Below are 20918 nucleotides of genomic sequence, written 5' to 3' on the forward strand. Positions count from 1 at the left end.
CTGAGGTGCGGGGGGTAACGGCCGCTGAGGAAGGAGGTTCCGCCTGCTTTCCCCTGCCCCGGCCTCCCTTGGAGCCTCCCCTGGTCCTCTCAGGATGGTCCGCGGGCTGTAGGGTCCGCCCCGGGCCCCTGAGGCCGCGCTCGGAGGGCTCCGGTTCCCCGCAAGCCTGCGGGCTGCGGCTGGCGGTCCCTTCCCGCCCTTGCCGTGGTGAGGAGGAGCGGTGCTCGCAGGGCCTGAGCGGGGTCTGCTCCTTCGGCCGGGAGCCGGACAGCAGCCGTCCCTACTCGCAAGACTTTGTGGTTTGGGCTGCGTGTCAGGAGCGGTTGCGTCTTTGGGATGTGAGAACTGGAAATGAAAAATTACTGCTGGAGGAGGAGGGTCAGAAGCAGCAGTAAGGGTTTGGGGGGATTTATGTGTCTGTGACGGGGGCTCTGAGAGGTGGTTTCACAGTGTATGTGGATTAGAAGGCTGGTCTCTGGATGCTGCTGACAGAGAAGTGTCATGTCCAAGAAATTAATTACACTCAACCCCTGGATCTGGGCTGATAAAAGGCTGAGAATTTAGAATACGGAGATAGCCTAGTGTTAACGATTTTGTGATGTGCAGCAGGCAGACTGTTTTTGTTTGCTGAGTAGCCTATTTTAGTGGTGCATTGATCAATGTACTTCTATTTCAGATTCTGATAATTAGCTCTGTCCTGATGTCTTCAGTGCTCTCTGTGCCTGAAGGAGTAAAAATTGGAGGAAAAAAAACCAGTTTTATGTAAAGGGAGTATTAAGACAAATTTCCTTTCTTCTTCCTCACCTTCCGGCTATGTTGGAAATACCCCACTGCTTTTTCTTTTTCTGTAATTCTGAACATACAATTTAAGAAAGTGAATTCAAATTTGTCGATGGAGAACATCAGTTATTCCAAGAGGAGTGTCACGGTAGCATTGAGGTGTTTTTGTAAAGTTTAGGGGCTGTTCCTGCATGTTCAGTTCCACTGGGTTTTGTGAAGAATGCATTTCTGTATCTTTTTTGTTCCTCAGGTAGCGGCTCGAATCCTTTCCAGCATTTGGAGAAGAGTGCTGTGCTTCAGGAGGTATGAATCATCATAGTATAATACTGTTGGGTTTTTTTTTTTTTCCTTCAGGAAGCATTAGCAGCTTAAGGAAGTTTTACTGTGCAACTCTTGGGAAATGTGAATGGTTAAATTCGTATAGTTAATTTAAAATCACAGGATATGTAAATTAAGTGCAAATCAAATTACTCTGTTGGGTTTATGTGTGGTAATTAGATTAGATGTGGCTTCTGCATTCCATGTGGACATGCAGGATCTCAGTGTGCTCTTTCTGAAGAGGTGGTCTGCCAGTTTTCCTGTGCTGCTTCAACGTACTGCGTAACAGGTTTTCCTGCTTCTTTTTGTGTACTCAGAGAATGATTGCAAGTGGCGAGGTGAACGTGTGGTTAAAAAATGGGGAATTTTGGTAGGTGCAAAGAGCTATAAGTAGGAACTGAGTAATTTCAGTTTTGTGTTCCTACAGACGAGTGCTATGTAGTGTTTGGGCTACAGATGCTACAGAAAGAATTAAGTTGTTACATTTTTATTTTAAAGTATTTTTGCTAGTTCCAGATGGTAAACCAGGTTATTGTCCTTTGTTCAGGTTGCTGCCCGTCCAGCAAACTAAACATGCATGAGCTGAATGACAGGAGTACACTCATTGGGACACATTTTTAGAATGAAAAAAAGTTATAAGCTGCTTAGTTGAAAACAAGTTGCTTTACTTTTCATGGTGAACGAGAAATGATTATTGTTGGGTTACACTGTAATATGGTATTTTATGCTGTGTTTGTAGGCACGTATCTTTAATGAGACTCCTATAAATCCACGAAGATGCCTGCACATCCTTACCAAGATCCTTTACTTGCTGAACCAGGTAACTGCTATCATTTCTTCCCAGTCAGAATGAATATTCCTGAGGCTAATTTCTGATAATTGTCCATGTGAAAGTCTTACACCTCCTCCTGTCAGATTTGGGAGGTAGCTTTTGCAGAGATCAGAAATTGAGTGGTTTTGCTGTAGTGTTATGCTGTCCCTTCCAATTTTGCCACTAAGGTGCGTGAGATATGTGTTAATGAAGATTTTAAGACTTTTTTTTTTTTTTGGTTGGTCTGTGATCACTGCAGCACTGTGCAATTCAAAGGCAACTTGTGTTTGCCCAGTTAAAGTAGGAATAAGTGAGGTGAGGTAAGAACATAGGCCAGGAAGTGATGAAGTGGAAGGTGTCTTGTTCAGGGAGAAGTTGGAAGTGTGATAAGGAAGGAGACTTCCTTTAGGTGTCCACACAGATCAGATTTCCTGCATGTCAGGCAGTATTTAACATGGAGTTACAATCAATCGGGGGAGGTCCTATGCTCTTCAGTCTTAATTGGCTCCAGTCATCTTTAAGTAGATCCCTTCTAAGCAAGGGGATCCTTCTGGTTAACAAGCATGACACAAACCCAACTGCTGATACACTAATGTCAAAAGAGGGAACACGGGCTACTTATCAGACTATTCTACCAAATATGTACCACCGTGGAGAGCATTTATATTGAAACCAAGAAAAGAGGATAGTGGTAAACTTAGCATGTACACCCCAGGAGACACAAGGTGAGGGAGGGACTGTTCTCACACAAGAAAAAGTCTTCATAGAAAAGATTCTTCATGTCTGAGTAGGTATTGCAAGTGGGGACTGAAAGGTGGAGGTGGCCAGATAATGACGGTCTTTTTTCTCTCGCTGCTTTTATGCTGTTTTCAGGGTGAACACTTTGGAACCACTGAAGCCACAGAAGCTTTTTTTGCAATGACCAGATTATTTCAATCTAATGACGTAAGTACCTACAACTTGCTGCCTCCCTGGTTTTGTCTGGATTTTCAGTAATGACAAAGCAGTTGGATATTGGGATGTGGGAGGAGGGTGAGGCAAATACCTCAGAGGATAAGCTCTGCATGCAGAGTACTTGCTGAAGGTAATTCAGGGTTTGGAAACAAATGACTGAATAATAACGTGGTTACTTCTGCACGTTGGTTTTCATGGTGTGTTGTTTGGTTTTGGGTTTTTTTAATGAGTTCAATTACTGTTGTAAAGAATGTGAGTGATCACTTAATATGCAGATCGGTATATTAATATACAAATCGGTATAATGTTATGACTGTTTCTTACACTTGCAAATAACCCCCATCTGCTTAACTCAAAATAGAATTTAAAAGTTGCCTGCAGTTCAAATACTGCTATTCCCTAGAACAACTTGCTCTACTGATGAATCAGCATGGAGTCGAGGGATGAGAACATCCTAAAAATGCTGGATTAAACTTTGGACTTTCCCTAGTGTAAAGTCCTTCTCTGACCTCTTTTGCAGACAGTATAAGAACTGGGGGAAGTGTGCTCCAGGTGATGGGTCTCATTAATTTTTGTTAAAAACGAACTAGCACTTCAGGTTTTTAGAGATTTGGCTGAGGAAAGTTGCCTGTATAACTGTTTTAAAGATGGAATGAAAATTTTGAAGTACAGTGTTTTAAAAATCGACCTTTTAAAAAGTAGGTTTTGGGTTTTTTTTAAAATGTGAATACATCATCTGCTGCCAAAGAACTAAAGTGCCAGTGCTCTTTGTGTATTTCTATTTTTCTTTTACAGTAACAAATAGGTGAGAAGTTATTTTTAAAGCTTTTAACTGGTAATTGGGAGGCTTCTGCCTGATGTATCACTTCTTTCATAATTAACAGGTGGATTTCGTTTTTAGTCTTGCCATTTTACAAGATACATATCTCTTATTTTTCTCCTGGTTTGTTTGATAACAGGGGATAAGGCTGCTATCCAGTCACCAAACATGGTTCTACTTGTGTGCTTGTAGCTTTGCAGAGAAGTGGGGAAAGAGGGTGCCCTATGTAAAAGCTTATTTAAATTTGAAGTTAATATGTAACTTCTAATTAACTTTTAAAACTTCTAGGAAGTGTTTATTCATGATTGCCGTGGAGTTTAATGGTTTTCTGCAATACTCTTTCACAGCAAACCCTTAGAAGAATGTGTTACTTTACTATCAAAGAGATGGCCAATATTTCTGAGGACGTCATCATTGTCACGAGCAGGTAATAGAACCTACAGAAAGCACAGTATGGGAGCTCTGCAATAAGTAGCTCCATCTTAACTTTGTTTTAGCTGCTGTGGGGTTTTTTTTGTAATTATTCTAAAGAATACAGTAAGGGAAGACAAATTGTTCCATCATACAGAGTATGTGTCACCATATGAAGTGTTAATTTCTTCCTCCTGTGTTATTAGGCTTTTCTAAAAAAAGCAAGAGGCTTGCCTACAGTTTCTGTTGGTTGCTACTTGGTTTTCTTGGGTTTGTTTCGTTTCTTTAAATTCTTGGTGTTTGATGGTTTTGCAGAAGCTTCGGCTGTGATTCCTATTTCACTTCTCTGTCAGGGCAGTTAGGGAAGAGCAGAGCAAAGCTCAGTTCAGTTCAACTGAACATCAGGTTTTTTTAGCTACAGAATAGACATTACAGTTGTTGCGAGGGCAAAAATTGGATCTGTAGCTTGTGCTAAGCAATTGCTTTATTTTTTTTTTTTTTAAAGCTGTTCAGCAAACTGAACTTCGCTGTTATCTAAACCAAAATTTCATGTGTTAGAATGAGCTCAGCCATTGTCCTTCTTAGTGTTGTTAAGTAAACCAGGCCTATGGCAAAACAATATTACAGACTATGCATTTTGTACTGTTTTCTATTTCCACAGAATCTGTTGTTATTAATTTTTCAAGCAGCTAATTACTAAGAAGTCATTTCTAGCCAATACTAGAGCTTAGCAGTTATGTGGTAGCAGCTGGAAGAAGAGCTAAATGAGATGAGATGAATGTCACAAAAGGACCAAGACATCGAGACACTAAAGAAATGTTAACAGGGTGTCTTTTTGATTATTCTAGTTTGACCAAAGACATGACAGGGAAGGAGGATGTATACCGAGGCCCGGCTATCAGAGCGCTCTGCAGGATCACTGATGTAAGTACAAATCACATCACTGTTGTGGGAGAGGTGATGAGTGCATTTAAAATAGAAGAATGACTCTCGCAGGGTGTATTTTTAGTAGTAATGGAACAGCTGCTTTAGGAAGGACTGTGCTGAAGCCCTCGGTGGGTGTCAGGAGCTCTGTGGAGCTGTAGCACTGTAAACATGGAGTTAGAAGGCAGGAGCTTGGGAGCTCTAGTTTCTGATCTGAGGTTGCCTTGCTGTAGACTTTGATCACGTCACTAAACCTTCAGGACTGTGCAGCTGATAATCCTTTCCCTTACAGAACTTTTTCATAATTAGCTCAAGTTGGTTTGGTTTGTTGTTTTTTTTTTTTTGAGGGCCTTCTTAATGTGCTGTGCCTGTATTTTTTGCCTTATACTGCTTTTATGCTCTGCTTCCAAAGTAGCAACACTTTTCTTTTTCCCTTTCACAGGGTACGATGTTACAAGCCATTGAGAGATACATGAAGCAAGCCATTGTGGACAAAGTCCCCAGTGTGTCTAGTTCTGCACTGGTGTCTTCCTTAGTAAGTAAAGCAGTAGATTCTTGTAAATCTGGGCATTGTGTTGAGGCTGGGAAGATGAGTCTACTGCATTTATAACTCTGCCTGGCCTTTGTTTTTTTTTCTTTCTTCATATCCTTTTCCTTTGAGATGACTTCATCTCCTCACTGGAAAATAAACAAAAAGTAGTAGTGGAGTTTCCTTCCTCTCAAGCAGATTGCCTTCTCAAACTCCTTCCTTAATGTACTCCTGCTTTAGAATACATCATTTTTAATAACTTTAAATGCAAAACCCTCAGTCACCTCCTTATGCAGCTGGTGTAGAAGATTAATTTATCTGGGGAGGGGCCTTGTCTGGTTTGGAAAGTGAAGCACATTGATGACTGTGAAAGTGCTTATCAGCTTGGTGAGAGTAAGTAGAAACAAGCTGTTCTGTTCTGTGGAAGAACTAACACTGATGACTCCAAAAGAGCATCTAGTTCTGTAACAGGCAATAAGAGCAGTCTGCCTTGTGCTCAGCAAAAATCCATGCAATTGCTGCTCTGGTAAGCCTGCTATTCAAGATTCTTTTTGCTGATATGCAGTAGGAGGGCAAGATGAATAAGGTCGCTGTTTTTTCTCTCCCTTGTTTACAAGAAAAAGCAAGAAAAGATTTTGTTAGATAAGTATTTTTATTGGAGAGGAGAATAGTGAAAGCATGGTAGTCTGAGACGGCAATGTAAGAAAAACCAGGGGTTTATGGGTGCATAGGATAAAGAGACTGGCTGCACTGGTAAATTGAGAAGGCAGAAGACAAGAGCTCCAGCTGATGAGGTAGAGTAGAGCCTGTGTTAGGGCCCTGAGGGTGCAAACAAAGTTGTTTTAATGCTGAGAACTGAAGTCTTCCTGCTGGACCAACCATAGGCAGGTGAATTGCCCTAGTACTGTCTTCTGTCTTGTTTGAACATGAAAGTAACTCAGAGAGTTTTTGTTTATTGAAACAAGTGCATCCATACAAACCATGTATTTGGGAGTTATTCTTTGTTACCTGTAGCATGCATCAAAGCCCTGTCTCGTCTCAAAGTCTGTAAACTTTAAAATTGAAAACAAGGCTCATGGTACTTCACTGTGCTTCTAATGTTAGTTTGTCTGCAGTCTCAATTTGTGGCTTCTTCCAGCATATGATGAAGATTAGTTATGATGTAGTCAAACGGTGGATCAACGAAGCTCAAGAAGCAGCTTCTAGTGACAGCATCATGGTGCAGGTATGTTTGAGGGTGGTTGCCCTGGGAAACTACAGGGTTTTAATGGTACTCTGTGAGTTCTTAAGATAACCTTAGAAAAAGTAACTGGTTTTCCTTTTCCCCCTTATTCTTTTAAAAACAAGAATTGTGATTTGAGGGAAACAACTGTTTCAAAAAATGATGAGTTTCTCCATGATCCCAGTGAAAGATTCATAATTAAGAGCTGGCTCTTTAGTGCAGTCCTCTGCCCTTTCCCTGCTACCCTTCGGATAGCTGGGATGCTCCTGGCTGTTTCACAGTAGTTGCAGAAGGGCTTTGGATCTGAATTTTCAAAACACTTAAAAAAATTCTCACTGACTGCCAGAACACCAGCATCTCATGTCTTGGCTTCAGAAAATTCACCCATGTGCTACAGGACCACAGAGATTAGCCTGAATATCAGTAGGATATCCACATTAGCAGAATCTTTGCACAAATCTTCCAGAGTTGTGGAAATGAAGGTATTCGTATCTTCAGTCAGTGTTACAGACTAACAATCACAAATAAATCTGTAAAATCAGCTTTGTTCTTGCCCAGTTAGCCGCTTCATTAAGTCTTGCTGTGACTCAGTCTTATGGAAAAAAAACCCAAAACAACTAGAAATGTTCCGTTGTACTTTCACTGTAAATGCCTCAAGGATTTTTGTAAGGTCAGCTGTCATTTAAAGGCCTTGGGATGTTGAGTGTACTAGAAATGCAAGTGTTACCGTGCAGTATAATTTAGTAAGCCGAAGCCTTTGCAGTTCTGACACTTAATGAGGAGAAAAGGGAGTAAACTAACTTCATGGCACTTTTGATCTTCAGAAATATGTTGAGGCGCTCTCCTGGTAGACAGGAAGGGGAAGTAAATATTGCAGGTCTTTGTAATTTGTCAGGAAACTCAGATCGTTTGAGGTTGGAAAGTATTTCTGCTAGGAAACAGCACTTATTAGCCCTCTTATGTCTTACGTCCTGGCTTTCCCAACTGCAGTGTGTATTCAATGCCTGCACATCTCTTTCTGATTTTCTAGTATCATGCTTTGGGGCTGCTCTATCACCTTAGAAAAAATGATCGCCTTGCAGTTTCCAAGATGCTGAATAAATTCACTAAATCTGGACTGAAATCCCAGTTTGCCTACTGCATGCTGATCCGAATTGCAAGCAAACTCTTGAAGGAATCTGAAGAGGGGTAAGAGGCAGCATGTGAATTACGATAATTATAGTTTGAGGTAAATGGTAGCTAGGAAATTTGCGTTTTTTAAAGTTGGTGGAAATCTACACTCAGAACTGCAGTGTTAAAAATAAAATGCAGGTAGAAGCAGAATGCTGGACAGAACTGAGTGGAGTTGCATGTGGTGGGGTTTGGATTTTTGTTTTGGCACCACACCGCCAAAATTTAGCTGAGAGGAGGATTAAAACTGCAAAATAATCTCTGGAAATGTTTTATACTTTGTCTAGTGAGATGTATTCCAAACGCAATAAGGCTCTACCTATATTGTGGGGATATAAACCACAGGGTCTCTCATACTAACAGAAGAGGGTGTAGTTATCTGAGAAACTCACCTCCTGATAAAATTCTTTCATCGGGTGGGAATTTTTGCCGGTGGCATGTGATTAATAGTATTGTATTTATTTCTAGAATGCAGCATTTCTAGCTTGAAGAAGGTAATGTAAAGATGAATAGAATAATAATAAAGTTTAGAGCTCAGGTATGAGTCAAGTGACATGATGGTGTAGGAAGCCTGAAAGCCAGTGCTGTGGTTTCTGTCCAGTTCCCAGAAATGTCCTTTTAGTGGTTTGTATGTAATTCAGCGTCACGCTGTGAAATGTTTTCTGTTTGCAGCCATGAAAGTCCACTCTTTGACTTCATTGAGAGCTGTCTGCGGAATAAGCATGAAATGGTTATTTACGAAGCTGCTTCTGCAATCATCCATCTCCCAAACTGCACAGCCCGGGAGCTGGCACCGGCTGTTTCAGGTTGGTCACAGAGTCCTTTGTACCGCCAGCGCAGCTGGAAAAAAAAGGCTTGTAAAGCACATCAAAGACAGTACAGTATAATTAAAATACTGGGCTAAAAATCTGATGTTTCTGATTGTCCCCAGGTTAGGGGACTTTTGGATCCCTTTCTGTGTTCCAAGCACGTTGATCCCTTTTCCTCGTTTAGTCCAGAGTTTTGGGGAAAGGGCACACTAGAGGTGTCACGGAGTGATTCTTGCCTTTTTTCAGCTGCAGGAAATTGGTGGGGGGGTGAAGGCAGAGAAGAACTTGATTGCACAGATGTGCCACAGGTGACTACACAAACCACCTATTATTGATAGAAGATGAAAAACAGGAGGTTATTTTTAACTTGCTTGTGGAGCGAGTGATAAATTATGGATGGAGCTGCATGAATATTTAGCAGCATGTAGTTGAAATGAGATACATTAGACTTTCCTCTCTATTCCCTTTCTTTGAAAAAGACCGTATCTGGTTTTCTGTGGTGAATTCAGACTAAACTGTTTGCACCTCTCAATATCAAAGTGCTGGCACAAGGCAGTTTCCCTTTCCTCATCTGGAAGGCTCTCACCTTCTGCTCCCCAGACATTACAGGGGCCTGGAATTGCACTACTGGGAGCTGGGTTTTGTTAAACAGTGATGACTCTGTAACATTTTGTTGTGAGTTACTTCTTTTGATTTTTTTTTTTTTTTCTTAATTTTTCAGTGCTGCAGCTTTTCTGTAGTTCTCCCAAACCTGTCTTGAGATACGCAGCTGTACGGACCCTTAATAAAGTGAGTGTTTCCAAAACCCTCTAAACGAGCAGAAATCTTTGAGCTTCAGAGGAGGCCAGGCTTCAGTGCCTAATACTGTGTTACCTAAGGTAGAGCGACTGCTCTTGTGGTTACTGTATTTGGAAATACTCCACGCTGGAGAATTAGCTTTTCCATGCCAGATCTCATGGTGTGACAGAAATCTTTTCTACACTCAAGCTATTTCTGTTCATTTCTGGACCACAGGGCTATACCAAGCTGTGGTTGAATAACTTGTGAGCTTTCAGCTGTAAGGAAGCAGAGTTCCAGATATTTAATACTATAAAAAGCGTGAATAGGATGTGTGTGAAGGAGATAACATTCTGATTTCAAAGCTGCACGCCACAACGGAAGCAGTTTGTGACTGTTAAACCCGTGAGCTGTAACTTACAGTTCATTTGAAAGGCTGAAACAAAAGAACCTGAGCTTTGATGGCATCTTGCCAGCCCTCATACGATGTAGGTTTAGTGACAATCCTTAGAGAACAGAGGGATAACGAGAAAAAATACAAATAAAAAATGGTTTTAAATCTTGCCCCGTCGAAAACTTTTGAGTTGCAAGATGTTATTAACCCCCCCTCCCCATATAATTTTGGAATCATTTCCTTTACAGGTGGCCATGAAACATCCGTCTGCAGTCACTGCCTGCAACCTGGACCTGGAAAACCTCATCACTGACTCCAACCGCAGTATCGCTACCCTCGCCATCACCACGCTGCTGAAGACAGGCAGCGAGAGCAGTGTAGACAGGCTCATGAAACAGATCTCTTCCTTCGTGTCAGAAATATCAGATGAGTTTAAGGTGTGGCATTGGAGGCCTCTGCTCTTTCCAGCTGCAGGTTTTTCTCCCATTCTTGTTTTTTTTATTAAGCTTTTCCCATTTGTTAATCCTTCAGTGATTTAATCGGATAGAGCAAAGCCAGCTTGAAATTCCAAAGGTGTAGTCCTCTGCTTTCCAACTTAGACTCTGTCCTTTGCTCCCATCACTCCAAGAAAGGATAAATGTCGTTTGGTGGATTCCTGGCTCCTATGCAGTGTCCTGCAAAACCTTGTACTGCCTTCTGGTTGCCTCTTTGGTCAGGAAGGGGGATTTTAACTCTTCTGATGGAGTCTACGTCTCTTCAGTTTGATACATAGTTAGGAAACAGTGTGAACTGTAAATTTCTACCTAGTTTGTCAAATGTAATCGCTATGAACTGGGGTAATAACTTGATTAAGGATGGTAGTTCTCTTCTACCTGTCCCTTTTACACCATGGAGTTACCTTGAGGAGCGTAGCATGTCTCTACAAAGTCAATGTCCACTAGTGTGCAGTGGTCTCAAGTTCTTGAATTTATGAGATGAGGAAATAAGTATTAGGCAAGTTTAAAACTGCAAAGAGTTTTAATGACAAAATGCAACAAGTTAAGGTAGGCTTGGGTGAGGATCATCACTGGGCAGAAGAAGGGAGAGGAGGCCTTTGAATTAATTTAGTCTGTCCTAAATACAGTCCCTCTAGCAGAGCCAGGTCTTGCAGCATGCTAGCCCAGGGTTGTTAACACGCTCACGCTGACAGTCCACTGCCTGGTTTTATCCTTCTACAGGAATTTAATCTACCAAGGTGACAACTTGAGATAGTGAGAAGCCTGTGGTTTTTTTTCATAGAAAAATAAATGCACATGACTAACATCCTTCTCTGTCGTTTTGCAGGTAGTGGTAGTACAGGCTATCAGTGCTTTGTGCCAGAAGTACCCGCGGAAGCACAGCGTCATGATGACCTTCCTCTCCAACATGCTCAGGGATGATGTATGTGCGAAATTTTCTTTGTGCAGTTATTGGCAGGTAGCTCTGATGATAGGAGGGCTCTCTTCTGTCATCTGTCAGTGGGTTCACAGCAGTGATGGGGCCTGACTGATGGCCAAGACCTTGTTTATCTCGTGGGTCAGACCTGTCTGAAATGTGCTTATGAGTTAGAGCTGGTACATCAAAAAGTGGGCTGAAGAGGGGCTCAGATGATGTGCCTGTATGGGTCAGGGGGGACTGGGAAGACCCTGTTCGATCATCCAGCACACCTTCTCTTTTCTTTTTATGTACAAATGCTTGTTTTTCCTCAATGGAAAGAATTAATTGAAGCATGAGGGGAACTGAGCAGCGCTGCAGTCTGAGCTCTGCCTGCCAGGTCAGTGTCCTTGATTTGCCTTTCCCAGGGTGGCTTTGAGTACAAGCGAGCCATTGTGGACTGTATAATCAGCATCATCGAGGAGAATCCTGAGAGTAAGGAATCAGGCTTGGCTCACCTCTGCGAGTTCATTGAAGACTGCGAACACACTGTCCTAGCCACAAAGATCCTGCACCTCCTCGGGAAAGAGGGGCCAAGGACTCCGTCCCCATCCAAGTACATCCGCTTCATATTCAACAGGGTGGTGCTGGAGAACGAGGCTGTGAGGGCTGGTAAGTTCAGCTCAAAATGCTTGATGGTTTCATATCTGAGCTCTGCTAGAAATTTCAAGCCCAAAACTGAGTTTGGGGATGGGAGGCAACAGTTGCTTCACTGTGAAGAGTTAGATCTTTGTACATTAGCTATGAGATAAACAAGTTACAGGATAAAAAATTAAACTCCTTGTATCATTTTAGCATCAGCCCTTGGTCCTCCTGCTTCACAGAACATGAGCAGTATATTAGCTTCTAGTCCCTTCTTTGAATGTCTCCTAGAAGGCAGAAGGTAATCCATGAGGAGGGGATGCTGCTAGTTCCCTGTTTAACGGCATTGTCTGCTATGGTCTATCGTGTCTAAGGAAATCTCCCCACACAAGACAAGGATTCTTCCTTGGAAACATGTTGCAGACTGATAATTCCGTCCTGTGGAGCCTTTGCAACAAACCCTTTAGGGTGTTCAGCTTATTTTCATGCTTGAGACTTGACTTTGGAGGGATGTCAGCATTGGTTTGATCTCCTGCCTGTTAGAAGAGGAAGTACTCCTGGGAGAGAGGAAGGAAAACAAGCTCACAAATATAGTATGATCCAGATTGCATTTGACATTTGGTCACAGTTTCCTAATTGTGACCGAGGAGCACATGAAGAGCATCCTCCAGAGAGCACATGCTGTCTAGAAACTTTGTCATGGTGAAAGAACGGCTTCTTTTTTAACTGCCAAGGCCATAAAGCTTGTACGTCCTTATAGACCCTTTTCTTTCTTTCTATACGTGGAATTTCTTCAAGCTGATGCTGAGCTGAAACAGGATTAGTTTGGGCAGGCAGCTCTGCATGGTTGCTGAGGGGTTTCAACTCCTTACAAAGTCGCAGGGTGCAGTCTGACCCTGGCTGCCACTGGACGTGCGTCACCCTTGTGGGTGGAAAACAGATTTCTCGGGGGTGTGAGCTACAGCTGATGGCAGAGGGGCCAACAACCACAGTGAGCCATGGAGCTTGAACTAACCTTATCTGATAGAGAGTTCTCTCAGAGAAGAGTTGCAGGGCTGTTAAGCTGGTGTTGTTTTGTTATTCCCTGCTACAAAACTATTTCCATTTGAGAACACAGAAGTAGTTTAGTCTTTCCATAACTAGAAGGTTTGTGGTGTGGAAGTGAAAACCTGTGTAAATTGGAACTTCAGGACAATGGTACGGGCAGTGCTTTCATTCTGACTCTGAGAATGTGTTTGCCTGTCGCTTGAGCACCTCTGACATTTCCCCATTTCTTCTCTAGCTGCTGTAAGTGCACTAGCAAAGTTTGGTGCCCAGAATGAGAATCTTCTTCCGAGCATCTTGGTGCTTTTGCAGAGGTGAGTGGGTATGGCTGGGCATGGGATGAGTTTGTTGGTGACACTGGGTGGTCTGTCTCCACAGAACCAAGGTCGGACCAGGTCAGAGCTTTGAGGTTCATAAAACATATCACTTGAGGAGTTGGGAGATGGCTGACTGTCTTCAGCCTTTCCTTCCTGTCTGGAGGAAGCACAGCAGTGCTGGATATAAGAAAACAAAAGATGTGATTAATTATAAAAACATTAAATGGTAATTGACAGTGTTGATTTCCAGTCGGCTGAACAGGAGCCAGCAGTGTGCCCAGGGGGCCAAGGAGGGCAATGGCATCCTGACTTGTGTCAGCACTGGCGTGGCCAGCAGGGACAGGAGAGGGATCTGAGCCCTGGGCTGGGCACTGGGGAGGCCGCCCCTCGCTGAGTGGGTTCAGTGTTGGGCCCCTCACCCCAAAAAGGCCATTGAATGACTCGAGCTTGGCCAGAGAAGGGCAACGGAGCTGGGGCAGGGTCTGGAGCACAGGTCTGCTGGGGAGCGGCTGGGGGAACTGGGGGGGTTCAGTCTGGAGAAGAGGAGGCTGAGGGGAGACCTCCTGGCCCTCTGCAACTCCCTGCCAGGAGGGGGCAGAGAGGGGGGATGAGTCTCTGGAGCCAAGGAGCCAGCGCCAGGCCCCGAGGGAATGGCCTCAAGCTGCCCAGGGCAGGGTCAGGCTGGCTCTGAGGAAGGATTTCTGTGCAGAAGGGGCTGTTGGGCGTTGGAATGGGCTGCCCAGGGCAGGGGGGAGTCCCCGGGATCCCTGGAGGGGTTGAAGAGTCGGGCTGAGCCGGCGCTGAGGGATCTGGGGGAGTTGGGAACAGTCAGGGGGAGGGTCATGGTGGGGCTGGAGGAGCTTCAAGGGCTTTTCCAGCTGAGATGATTCTGGGATTCTGTAATCTGGTCTGAGAATATTCCTCAGTGGGTAATAAATGTGTAGTAGTTTAGCACTTTTTTTGCATCACTTGAAGCAAGAAAATGTATTTCCATGTTACTCATAAATAGCTTTTGTGTACAGTTGAGTAGTGATCTCAGGTGTTGCCACTTCACAGGTTCATGTCTCTTGTTAAAACCATTCAGCCTCCTTAAATTGTCAATACCATAAATATCATGTTCTTCAATTCTCTATCACTATGGTGTAAACCTGTGCTGTGTCTGGCTTCTGTGGGGAGTAGAATAATTCAGATTATGAACTGCTTGAGCAGAAGGCAACCTCAATGTAGGTGCAAGTGAATTACAACCGCAAGAAGTAGCTTAAGCGATGTGGAGAGGGAGGGAAGTTGCCAGGAAGGAAACTCTCTGTATAAACCACTTGCTATAGTTGAAAAACTTGAGCACACAGCCGTTTTTTCAGGCTGAAACAGAAAGCACCCTTAACATGTTTATTTTTGTAATCTGTCTGTTTCTTCTGCTTTTGTTCTGTTGTGGAAGAATGCTGTTAAAAAAAACCCCAAACCTACAACCTGTTGGAATTATTAGCCATAAAATACAGGTGTATGTTTTATAATTTAGCAAGGGTGCATGGTGTTAACAATTCACATACACACCTCCTCTAATCTTAGTTTTCTGTTGTGACGCTTGCGTATAAACTTCAATTATCGCGTTGTACAAACACCTTTTTTTTGCATAATTGGGAAATCTATTGAGAGACCTCAGACTCTCGTCAAAGTATTTGAGTCCAGTCTTGTTGGTGCTGTTTTTAGCACTGAGCTGGCTGACTCCTGTCCTCTTGTTCCCCTAAACAGATGCATGATGGACAGCGATGATGAAGTTCGGGACAGAGCAACGTTCTACTTGAACGTACTGCAGCAGAGACAGATAGCACTGAACGCTGCCTATATTTTTAACGGTCAGTAATAAAATAAAAAGAAGTCTGAGCTATTATTTCACATTCTGTGTTACAGGTGGGCTTTGCTGCTGTAAGAATAGTTTTCTGTAGTGTTACTTGGGTCAGAATGACTAGAAAGGACAGAACCCTGTTTTTTTCTGCCTGCAAACCTGCAAAGCACTTGTGCTAACAGAATGGCAGGGTATGGGTTGGACTTTTTTTATCATTGCCTCTTCCTTCACTTGAGCAATTTTCTTAATCTTTCCTCCACCCCCTCCATTATAAAATGAGGATGGCACATCTTGTTGCCAGAACTGGCTGTAAAAACGTTGTAGTTGAAAGTTCATGCAAGCAGAATATTTAACATATTTAAGACTACTGCAGGAGGACTTTTCCTGAGTGAACTGCTTAGACTGCAGTACCCTCTGAAATGGCAACTGCCTTTGTTACCTTCAGAGCAGTTTTTTTATTCTATCCATATCTTGAAGTACTTAGCATGTGTGTTTTGTGTTTACTGAGAAATTTAAGTGCTTCTCCAGCTTTTTATTGGCCAAAGTCCAAACCACATCTGTCTAGCTGATAGATTCCTCACTAGAGCTTTTCTCTGCAGTGTGAACTAACGGACAGACTACAGAGAAGAGCTCTTCAAATAATCTTCCTAGTTTGTATCATAAGAGGGAGGTAATGAGACACAGTTAAGTGTTGGTTTCTTGGTTTTTTTTTTTCAGACTCTGCCATCTTACTGCTTTTGGTGCGGTGAGCAAGCCAAAATTTGCACTGTTCATTTGAGAAACCTGTATCATAGTGCCTGGAGGCCTCTGACAGTTCCTGCTATTAAAAATTTTTCTGCCCGTGCTTCTACTTTGCAGGGTTGACCGTCTCTGTTCCTGGGATGGAGAAAGCCCTGCACCAATATACCCTGGAGCCTTCTGACAAACCTTTTGATATGAAAACAGTTCCACTGGCTACTGCACCAATCTTTGAACAGAAAGCAGGTAACACTCAGACTTCATTGAAATAAGCTGTAGGCCTAGCTCTAAGCGTTCAGGTTGCCATAATGACACTTGATGTCTGTAAACTGGCTGCCATCCTCGTAGGGTCAGGCCAAGACTGGAGGTGGCTCGGCCCCACAGGTTACGGTGTCACTGGCTTTGCAGAAACAAGCCTGCCAAATCTTTCACAGATAAAGGAAGACAGCCTTCTTCCAAAGAAATATGGATTGGCAAGAATGTCATTATTTCTTTTGTCGATCATGTTTCCAGAGAGGACTTTGTACACAATCAGAATTTATTAGTTCATAGATATTTGAAAATAGTACATTTCAGAAGCACTTAGTCACTTCACTGGCTTTCTTCCATGTTCTTGCACAATTCTTGTATTTTGACTTTGCTCAACTTTTTAAAAAAAGGTTTGGTTTTGGTTTGGGGTTTTTTTCCCCTTCTCCTCCTTCTTCCAACTCTTTTGCTGGCTATTCTGGACTATTCTGGTTTCTTCATCGTTACTCAAACATCTCTTCTTTCCTTACAATCCAATACCATCTTGCAGAAAAGACATTTGTGTGTGTGTGTGTGTGTGTGTGTGTGTGTGTCTGTGCGCGAGGAACCAGTTTGGCAGTGGCTTGCAGCAGAATGTGTGAAACACTACAAGCTAAGGAATTTCTAGAGGAAATAGAACAACATTTGAAACTCCTCCATTGTGTAGTTGACAGCACAATGCCTTTGCTTTTTTTTCTTCACAGAGATTGCTCTAGTGACCAGCAAGCCTGAGAAAGTTGCTCCTTCACGTCAGGACATATTTCAAGGTAGGAGAGATCAGTGGGTCTCCAGCGCTTGAATTGTTGGGAGGATTGGCCACAGGTCTGTGGCCAATAAACAAGGCTGTCACTAAGTGTCTGACATCTTCTTTTCCTTTCTGCACAGAACAACTGGCAGCCATTCCAGAGTTTAAGAACTTGGGTCTGTTATTCAAGTCTTCAGAACCAGTGCAGCTCACAGAAGCAGAAACAGAGTATTTTGTTCGTTGTATTAAACATGTGTTCACAAATCACATTGTTTTCCAGGTGAGTGACGTTACACGCTTTGGTGCAATAGTTATTGGCTCTTAATGATGTCTGGGTGTAGTGTAAGCAGTGTTGTTGCTCTGCCCTGGAGAGGACAGCTACTCTCTGAAGGGATTTTCAAGGCTGAGTTAGGAGGGTGTGTGCTGCTTGCCTCAACAATCAGAAAAGGATGGGGGTTATGATCCCATCTGTCAAAGAATTCCAGTGAAATTGGAGGAAAAAGCTGTTCTGTGAGAACAGAAGGCTTGATCAAGATGCAGGATGTATGCTGTGGACTATTGTAGCTGACTTGGGGGAAAATTCTTGATTAGAATCGTTTCTTCTGTGTTCAAGTTCTTCTCAATTTCTTCTTTTTTGCAGTTTGATTGCACAAACACGTTAAATGATCAGCTGCTGGAGAGAGTCACCGTGCAGATGGAGCCGTCGGACGCTTACGACGTGATCTGTTGCATCCCAGCACCCAGCCTGGCTTACAACCAGCCTGGCATGTGTTACACCCTTGTCCAGATTCCCCAGGATGACCCCACTGCAGGTACCTGCTGCGAGGGAGTAGTTCTGCATGACAAATCCCTCAGATGAAGTTTTTGGAGAACACATAATAAAATGTTTAGGGTGTGGGATTTGGTGAGGGCATACTGGGATTCTAGTGCTGTTTTTTCCTCATGTGTGACGTGCTGGTTTTTCTATAGAACCTGTTTTTGTGCAAAATAGTATACGTGCTTTTTACAAAATAATATATGTGCTTTTTAAATAATGAGTAGTATTGGATGATTAAAAATGGGATGTTAGAGAAGATGGGAGAGCATGCAGGTAAGGGAGGAAACAGTTTACGACCTTGAATCAGTGACAGGAGCACATTTGAAAACACTGGTGGTAGTATTCAAGAACAACATCAGTAAAAGGAAAATGCAAATGGAAAAAAAATTAGTAGTTTGGGCCTCTACATATTTGACGAGTGCAATTTTTCCTCTCTTTAGAGATTTAGAAACAACTATGAAAGGTAGGAATAAGGGATATTCTTGGGCGTAAAACTTCCCTTTCTTTCTTTTATTATTCACACTTAAAAAGCAACTCCATTGGATTTGCAGTTGGTTTAAGATGACTCAGGTTGTCAGCAGGGTGGATTTCTTGGTTATTGCTTTAATACCAGGAAAGATTAGAACTAGTCCAGATCCCCTGAACTGTGGTTTTGGATCATAATCCACTCCTCAGAAAACCCATGCAGAGTTTCTCCTGGTAGCTAATGCTGAGTGGATCTCGCTGGGGCACTCTGAGTCAGTGAGCCTGTGCTTCTTACACTATGGCATACTCCCGGGGTCCTCCTTTGGCCTCTGTCTTAAAGTCTGGAGGGAGATTTTATAAGACGTTGCAAAGTGCTCTGACCACAGCCACGTCTGTGTCTTCTGGGGCCAATCCAACGTATGTTCTTTGCTGTCTCTCTTTGGGAAGCGAGGGCTCAAGCAGAAGAAATTGCAGCACTAACCTATACAGGCTTTTTCTTTCTTCCCTCAGTTGCTTGTACTTTCAGTTGCACAATGAAGTTCACTGTTCGAGACTGTGATCCAAACACAGGCGTGCCAGAAGAAGATGGCTATGATGATGAATATGTGGTAAGTTCAGGACTTTGTTGTTTTTTGTTTGTTTGTTTGTTTCTTGTCACTGATTCTGAATACACATGGCCATTGGGCTGACAGTCTCCTTCCAGATCTGAAAGCAGTAGGAGAGAATGACAGGCCTGCCTGAAACACCATTTCCAAAATGCTGTAGTTGTACTTTTAGATCCTTCCCCAAAACCTTGCCTCTGCCAAAAGTTAGTTTAGCTTTAGTGCTCTGTGGAGATTAAGATTTGTGGGGCCAGACAAGAAGGAAGGAAGAACTTCCAGTCTGTTTTCAGAACTGTGGCCCAGTCTTTCCATTCCAAGCATTTGCACTTCTGTTTATTGTGTCTGTGTTCTTGATCACTGAAATACAAGTCAGATCTCAGGGAAGTGCCTGACTTTTTGGATTTGGAGGAAGTAAAGGCCCCTTCTGGATTCTGAAAAAAATCTCTCCTCAGATGCCCAGTATGGGCTTAGAATGGCTTTAACTCACAAGGTGACTGCCCCATTTTCTGCGCTTCTTTGGTCTCACAGATGTTTTCGTGTAAATGTTTTTAAGTTTTACAGATGACCACCATAAATACTGGTTTTCCTCTCTGCTTTTTAGAGGCTATTGTGTGCTTTTGAAATTAAAGCCAGGCATGCCAGAGTCATTTTGGCAAAACGCTGCTGTCTCTCTTTGTCTGTCTCTTTCTTTCTAAGATGAGGATCATTTCTGTAACTGGCAGCTGAAAAATCTCCCTTGCTTTTCTGTCAGTTGGAAGATTTGGAGGTGACCGTGTCTGATCATATTCAGAAGGTTTTAAAGCCTAACTTCGCAGCTGCGTGGGAAGAAGTGGGAGATGACTTTGAGAAAGAAGAAACCTTTGCGCTCAGTTCGATTAAAACCCTTGACGGTGAGATGATCTCTCCTCATTTATTGGTGACCCACATAGTAATCCTCGTAAATCTGCCATGCTGGGAATATTTTTAGTGTGGTAGGAGGAAAATTTGGTGCCTTCCTGTCGTGGCATTACGTCCCAGCAGTAAGTTTTTGTGTTGCAATGTTGGAATTACGGTGAGTGGAAGGTTGGCAGCGCTCTTGCTTGAGGCTGGTTGAAGGGAGGGCTGTGTTCCTGGGCTGTTAAAACAGCAGGAGGGATGTGGCAAAGTAGGTGTGTTGGTGGGGCTGCAATTAAGATAATGAATGAAAATGGTTAATGGGTGCTTAGAGAATGCCTTTAATTGCTAACTAGCTCTGACAGAAAGCCTGGCACCAACCTGGAGGTCATTTTCTTTTTCAATCTTTAATGCAGAAGCTGTCAATAACATCATCAAGTTCTTGGGCATGCAGCCTTGTGAGAGATCAGATAAAGTGCCAGAGAACAAAAATTCTCACACGCTCTACTTAGCTGGTAAGTATTCACACTACTGAACTCTATGTTTCCATGTCCCCACAGATTTTTACTAAATGAAAGGAAATGGGTTAGGAGCTTCTGCTCTTATTTCAGAGGGGTTTTTTTCCTCTGTAGAAAGCTGAGGTGAACCAGCAGCTGGTGCTAACTTGGAACCCTCTGTCACGGGTGTACTCGGACTAGGCTGTGTCTCTTGGAATTGAGCTATTTTATTTAAGGGAATAGTAGTGAATCCTCTGAATGAAGAACTTCCAGAGCAGACATGTAACTAAACTCCTTACCTGAGGTTATCTCAGAAGGGGGTTCCTAGGACCATCTTGTTTTCAAGTTCCTATCACTAGAGACACATCCTGAATTAGTCCCCAGTACCCACAGCTTCTTGTTTGGTGCCTGTAGTCCAAGCTTACGGTTTTGTGCAATCCCTGGCAGAGAAGTGCTCTACAAAACTTTGCTGCAGTTATTAAAACAAAACTGCTGTGAGCGTGACAGAAGAGTCAGATCTTCATTTATTTCAGAGGTAGAATTGGTAACCCCAGGTCTGTCTGTGTAGTGGTGTTGAAGTGGGACTGGAGGTGGCTTGTCCTGGGCTCTGAATTACCTCCAGGAGCGCCACTTCCAGGCCTGCTAGTAGAAGTGAAGGAGGATTATTCCTCCCTTAATGGCAAGGGCACGGCAGAATTACAATATGTGTTGCCTTCTCAAACCAGAAGCAAGCTTCAGC

The 20918-nt window shown here is 43.0% G+C and overlaps 1 protein-coding gene across 1 annotated transcript in view; it reads left to right on the forward strand.

Annotated features, from left to right (window-relative positions):
• The window catches only part of COPG2 (coatomer protein complex subunit gamma 2), a 31197-nt gene that overhangs the window by 9482 nt on the left and 797 nt on the right, over positions 1-20918 (forward strand). Inside the window, exons 3-25 of the mRNA XM_026868028.1 lie at positions 94-391; positions 954-1083; positions 1838-1918; positions 2783-2854; positions 4031-4110; positions 4943-5018; positions 5461-5553; positions 6686-6772; positions 7800-7957; positions 8612-8745; positions 9470-9537; positions 10168-10356; positions 11243-11338; positions 11740-11983; positions 13236-13311; positions 15064-15167; positions 16016-16141; positions 16885-16947; positions 17066-17205; positions 17566-17737; positions 18718-18815; positions 19561-19699; positions 20099-20197. Of these exons, the coding sequence (XP_026723829.1) occupies positions 94-391; positions 954-1083; positions 1838-1918; positions 2783-2854; positions 4031-4110; positions 4943-5018; positions 5461-5553; positions 6686-6772; positions 7800-7957; positions 8612-8745; positions 9470-9537; positions 10168-10356; positions 11243-11338; positions 11740-11983; positions 13236-13311; positions 15064-15167; positions 16016-16141; positions 16885-16947; positions 17066-17205; positions 17566-17737; positions 18718-18815; positions 19561-19699; positions 20099-20197 (2823 nt within the window). The remainder of the gene's footprint in view (positions 1-93; positions 392-953; positions 1084-1837; positions 1919-2782; positions 2855-4030; positions 4111-4942; positions 5019-5460; positions 5554-6685; positions 6773-7799; positions 7958-8611; positions 8746-9469; positions 9538-10167; positions 10357-11242; positions 11339-11739; positions 11984-13235; positions 13312-15063; positions 15168-16015; positions 16142-16884; positions 16948-17065; positions 17206-17565; positions 17738-18717; positions 18816-19560; positions 19700-20098; positions 20198-20918) is intronic.

This window comes from Athene cunicularia, assembly GCF_003259725.1.
Source record: "Athene cunicularia isolate RWA chromosome 1 unlocalized genomic scaffold, athCun1 chr1_part2, whole genome shotgun sequence".
NCBI lineage: Eukaryota > Metazoa > Chordata > Aves > Strigiformes > Strigidae > Athene > Athene cunicularia.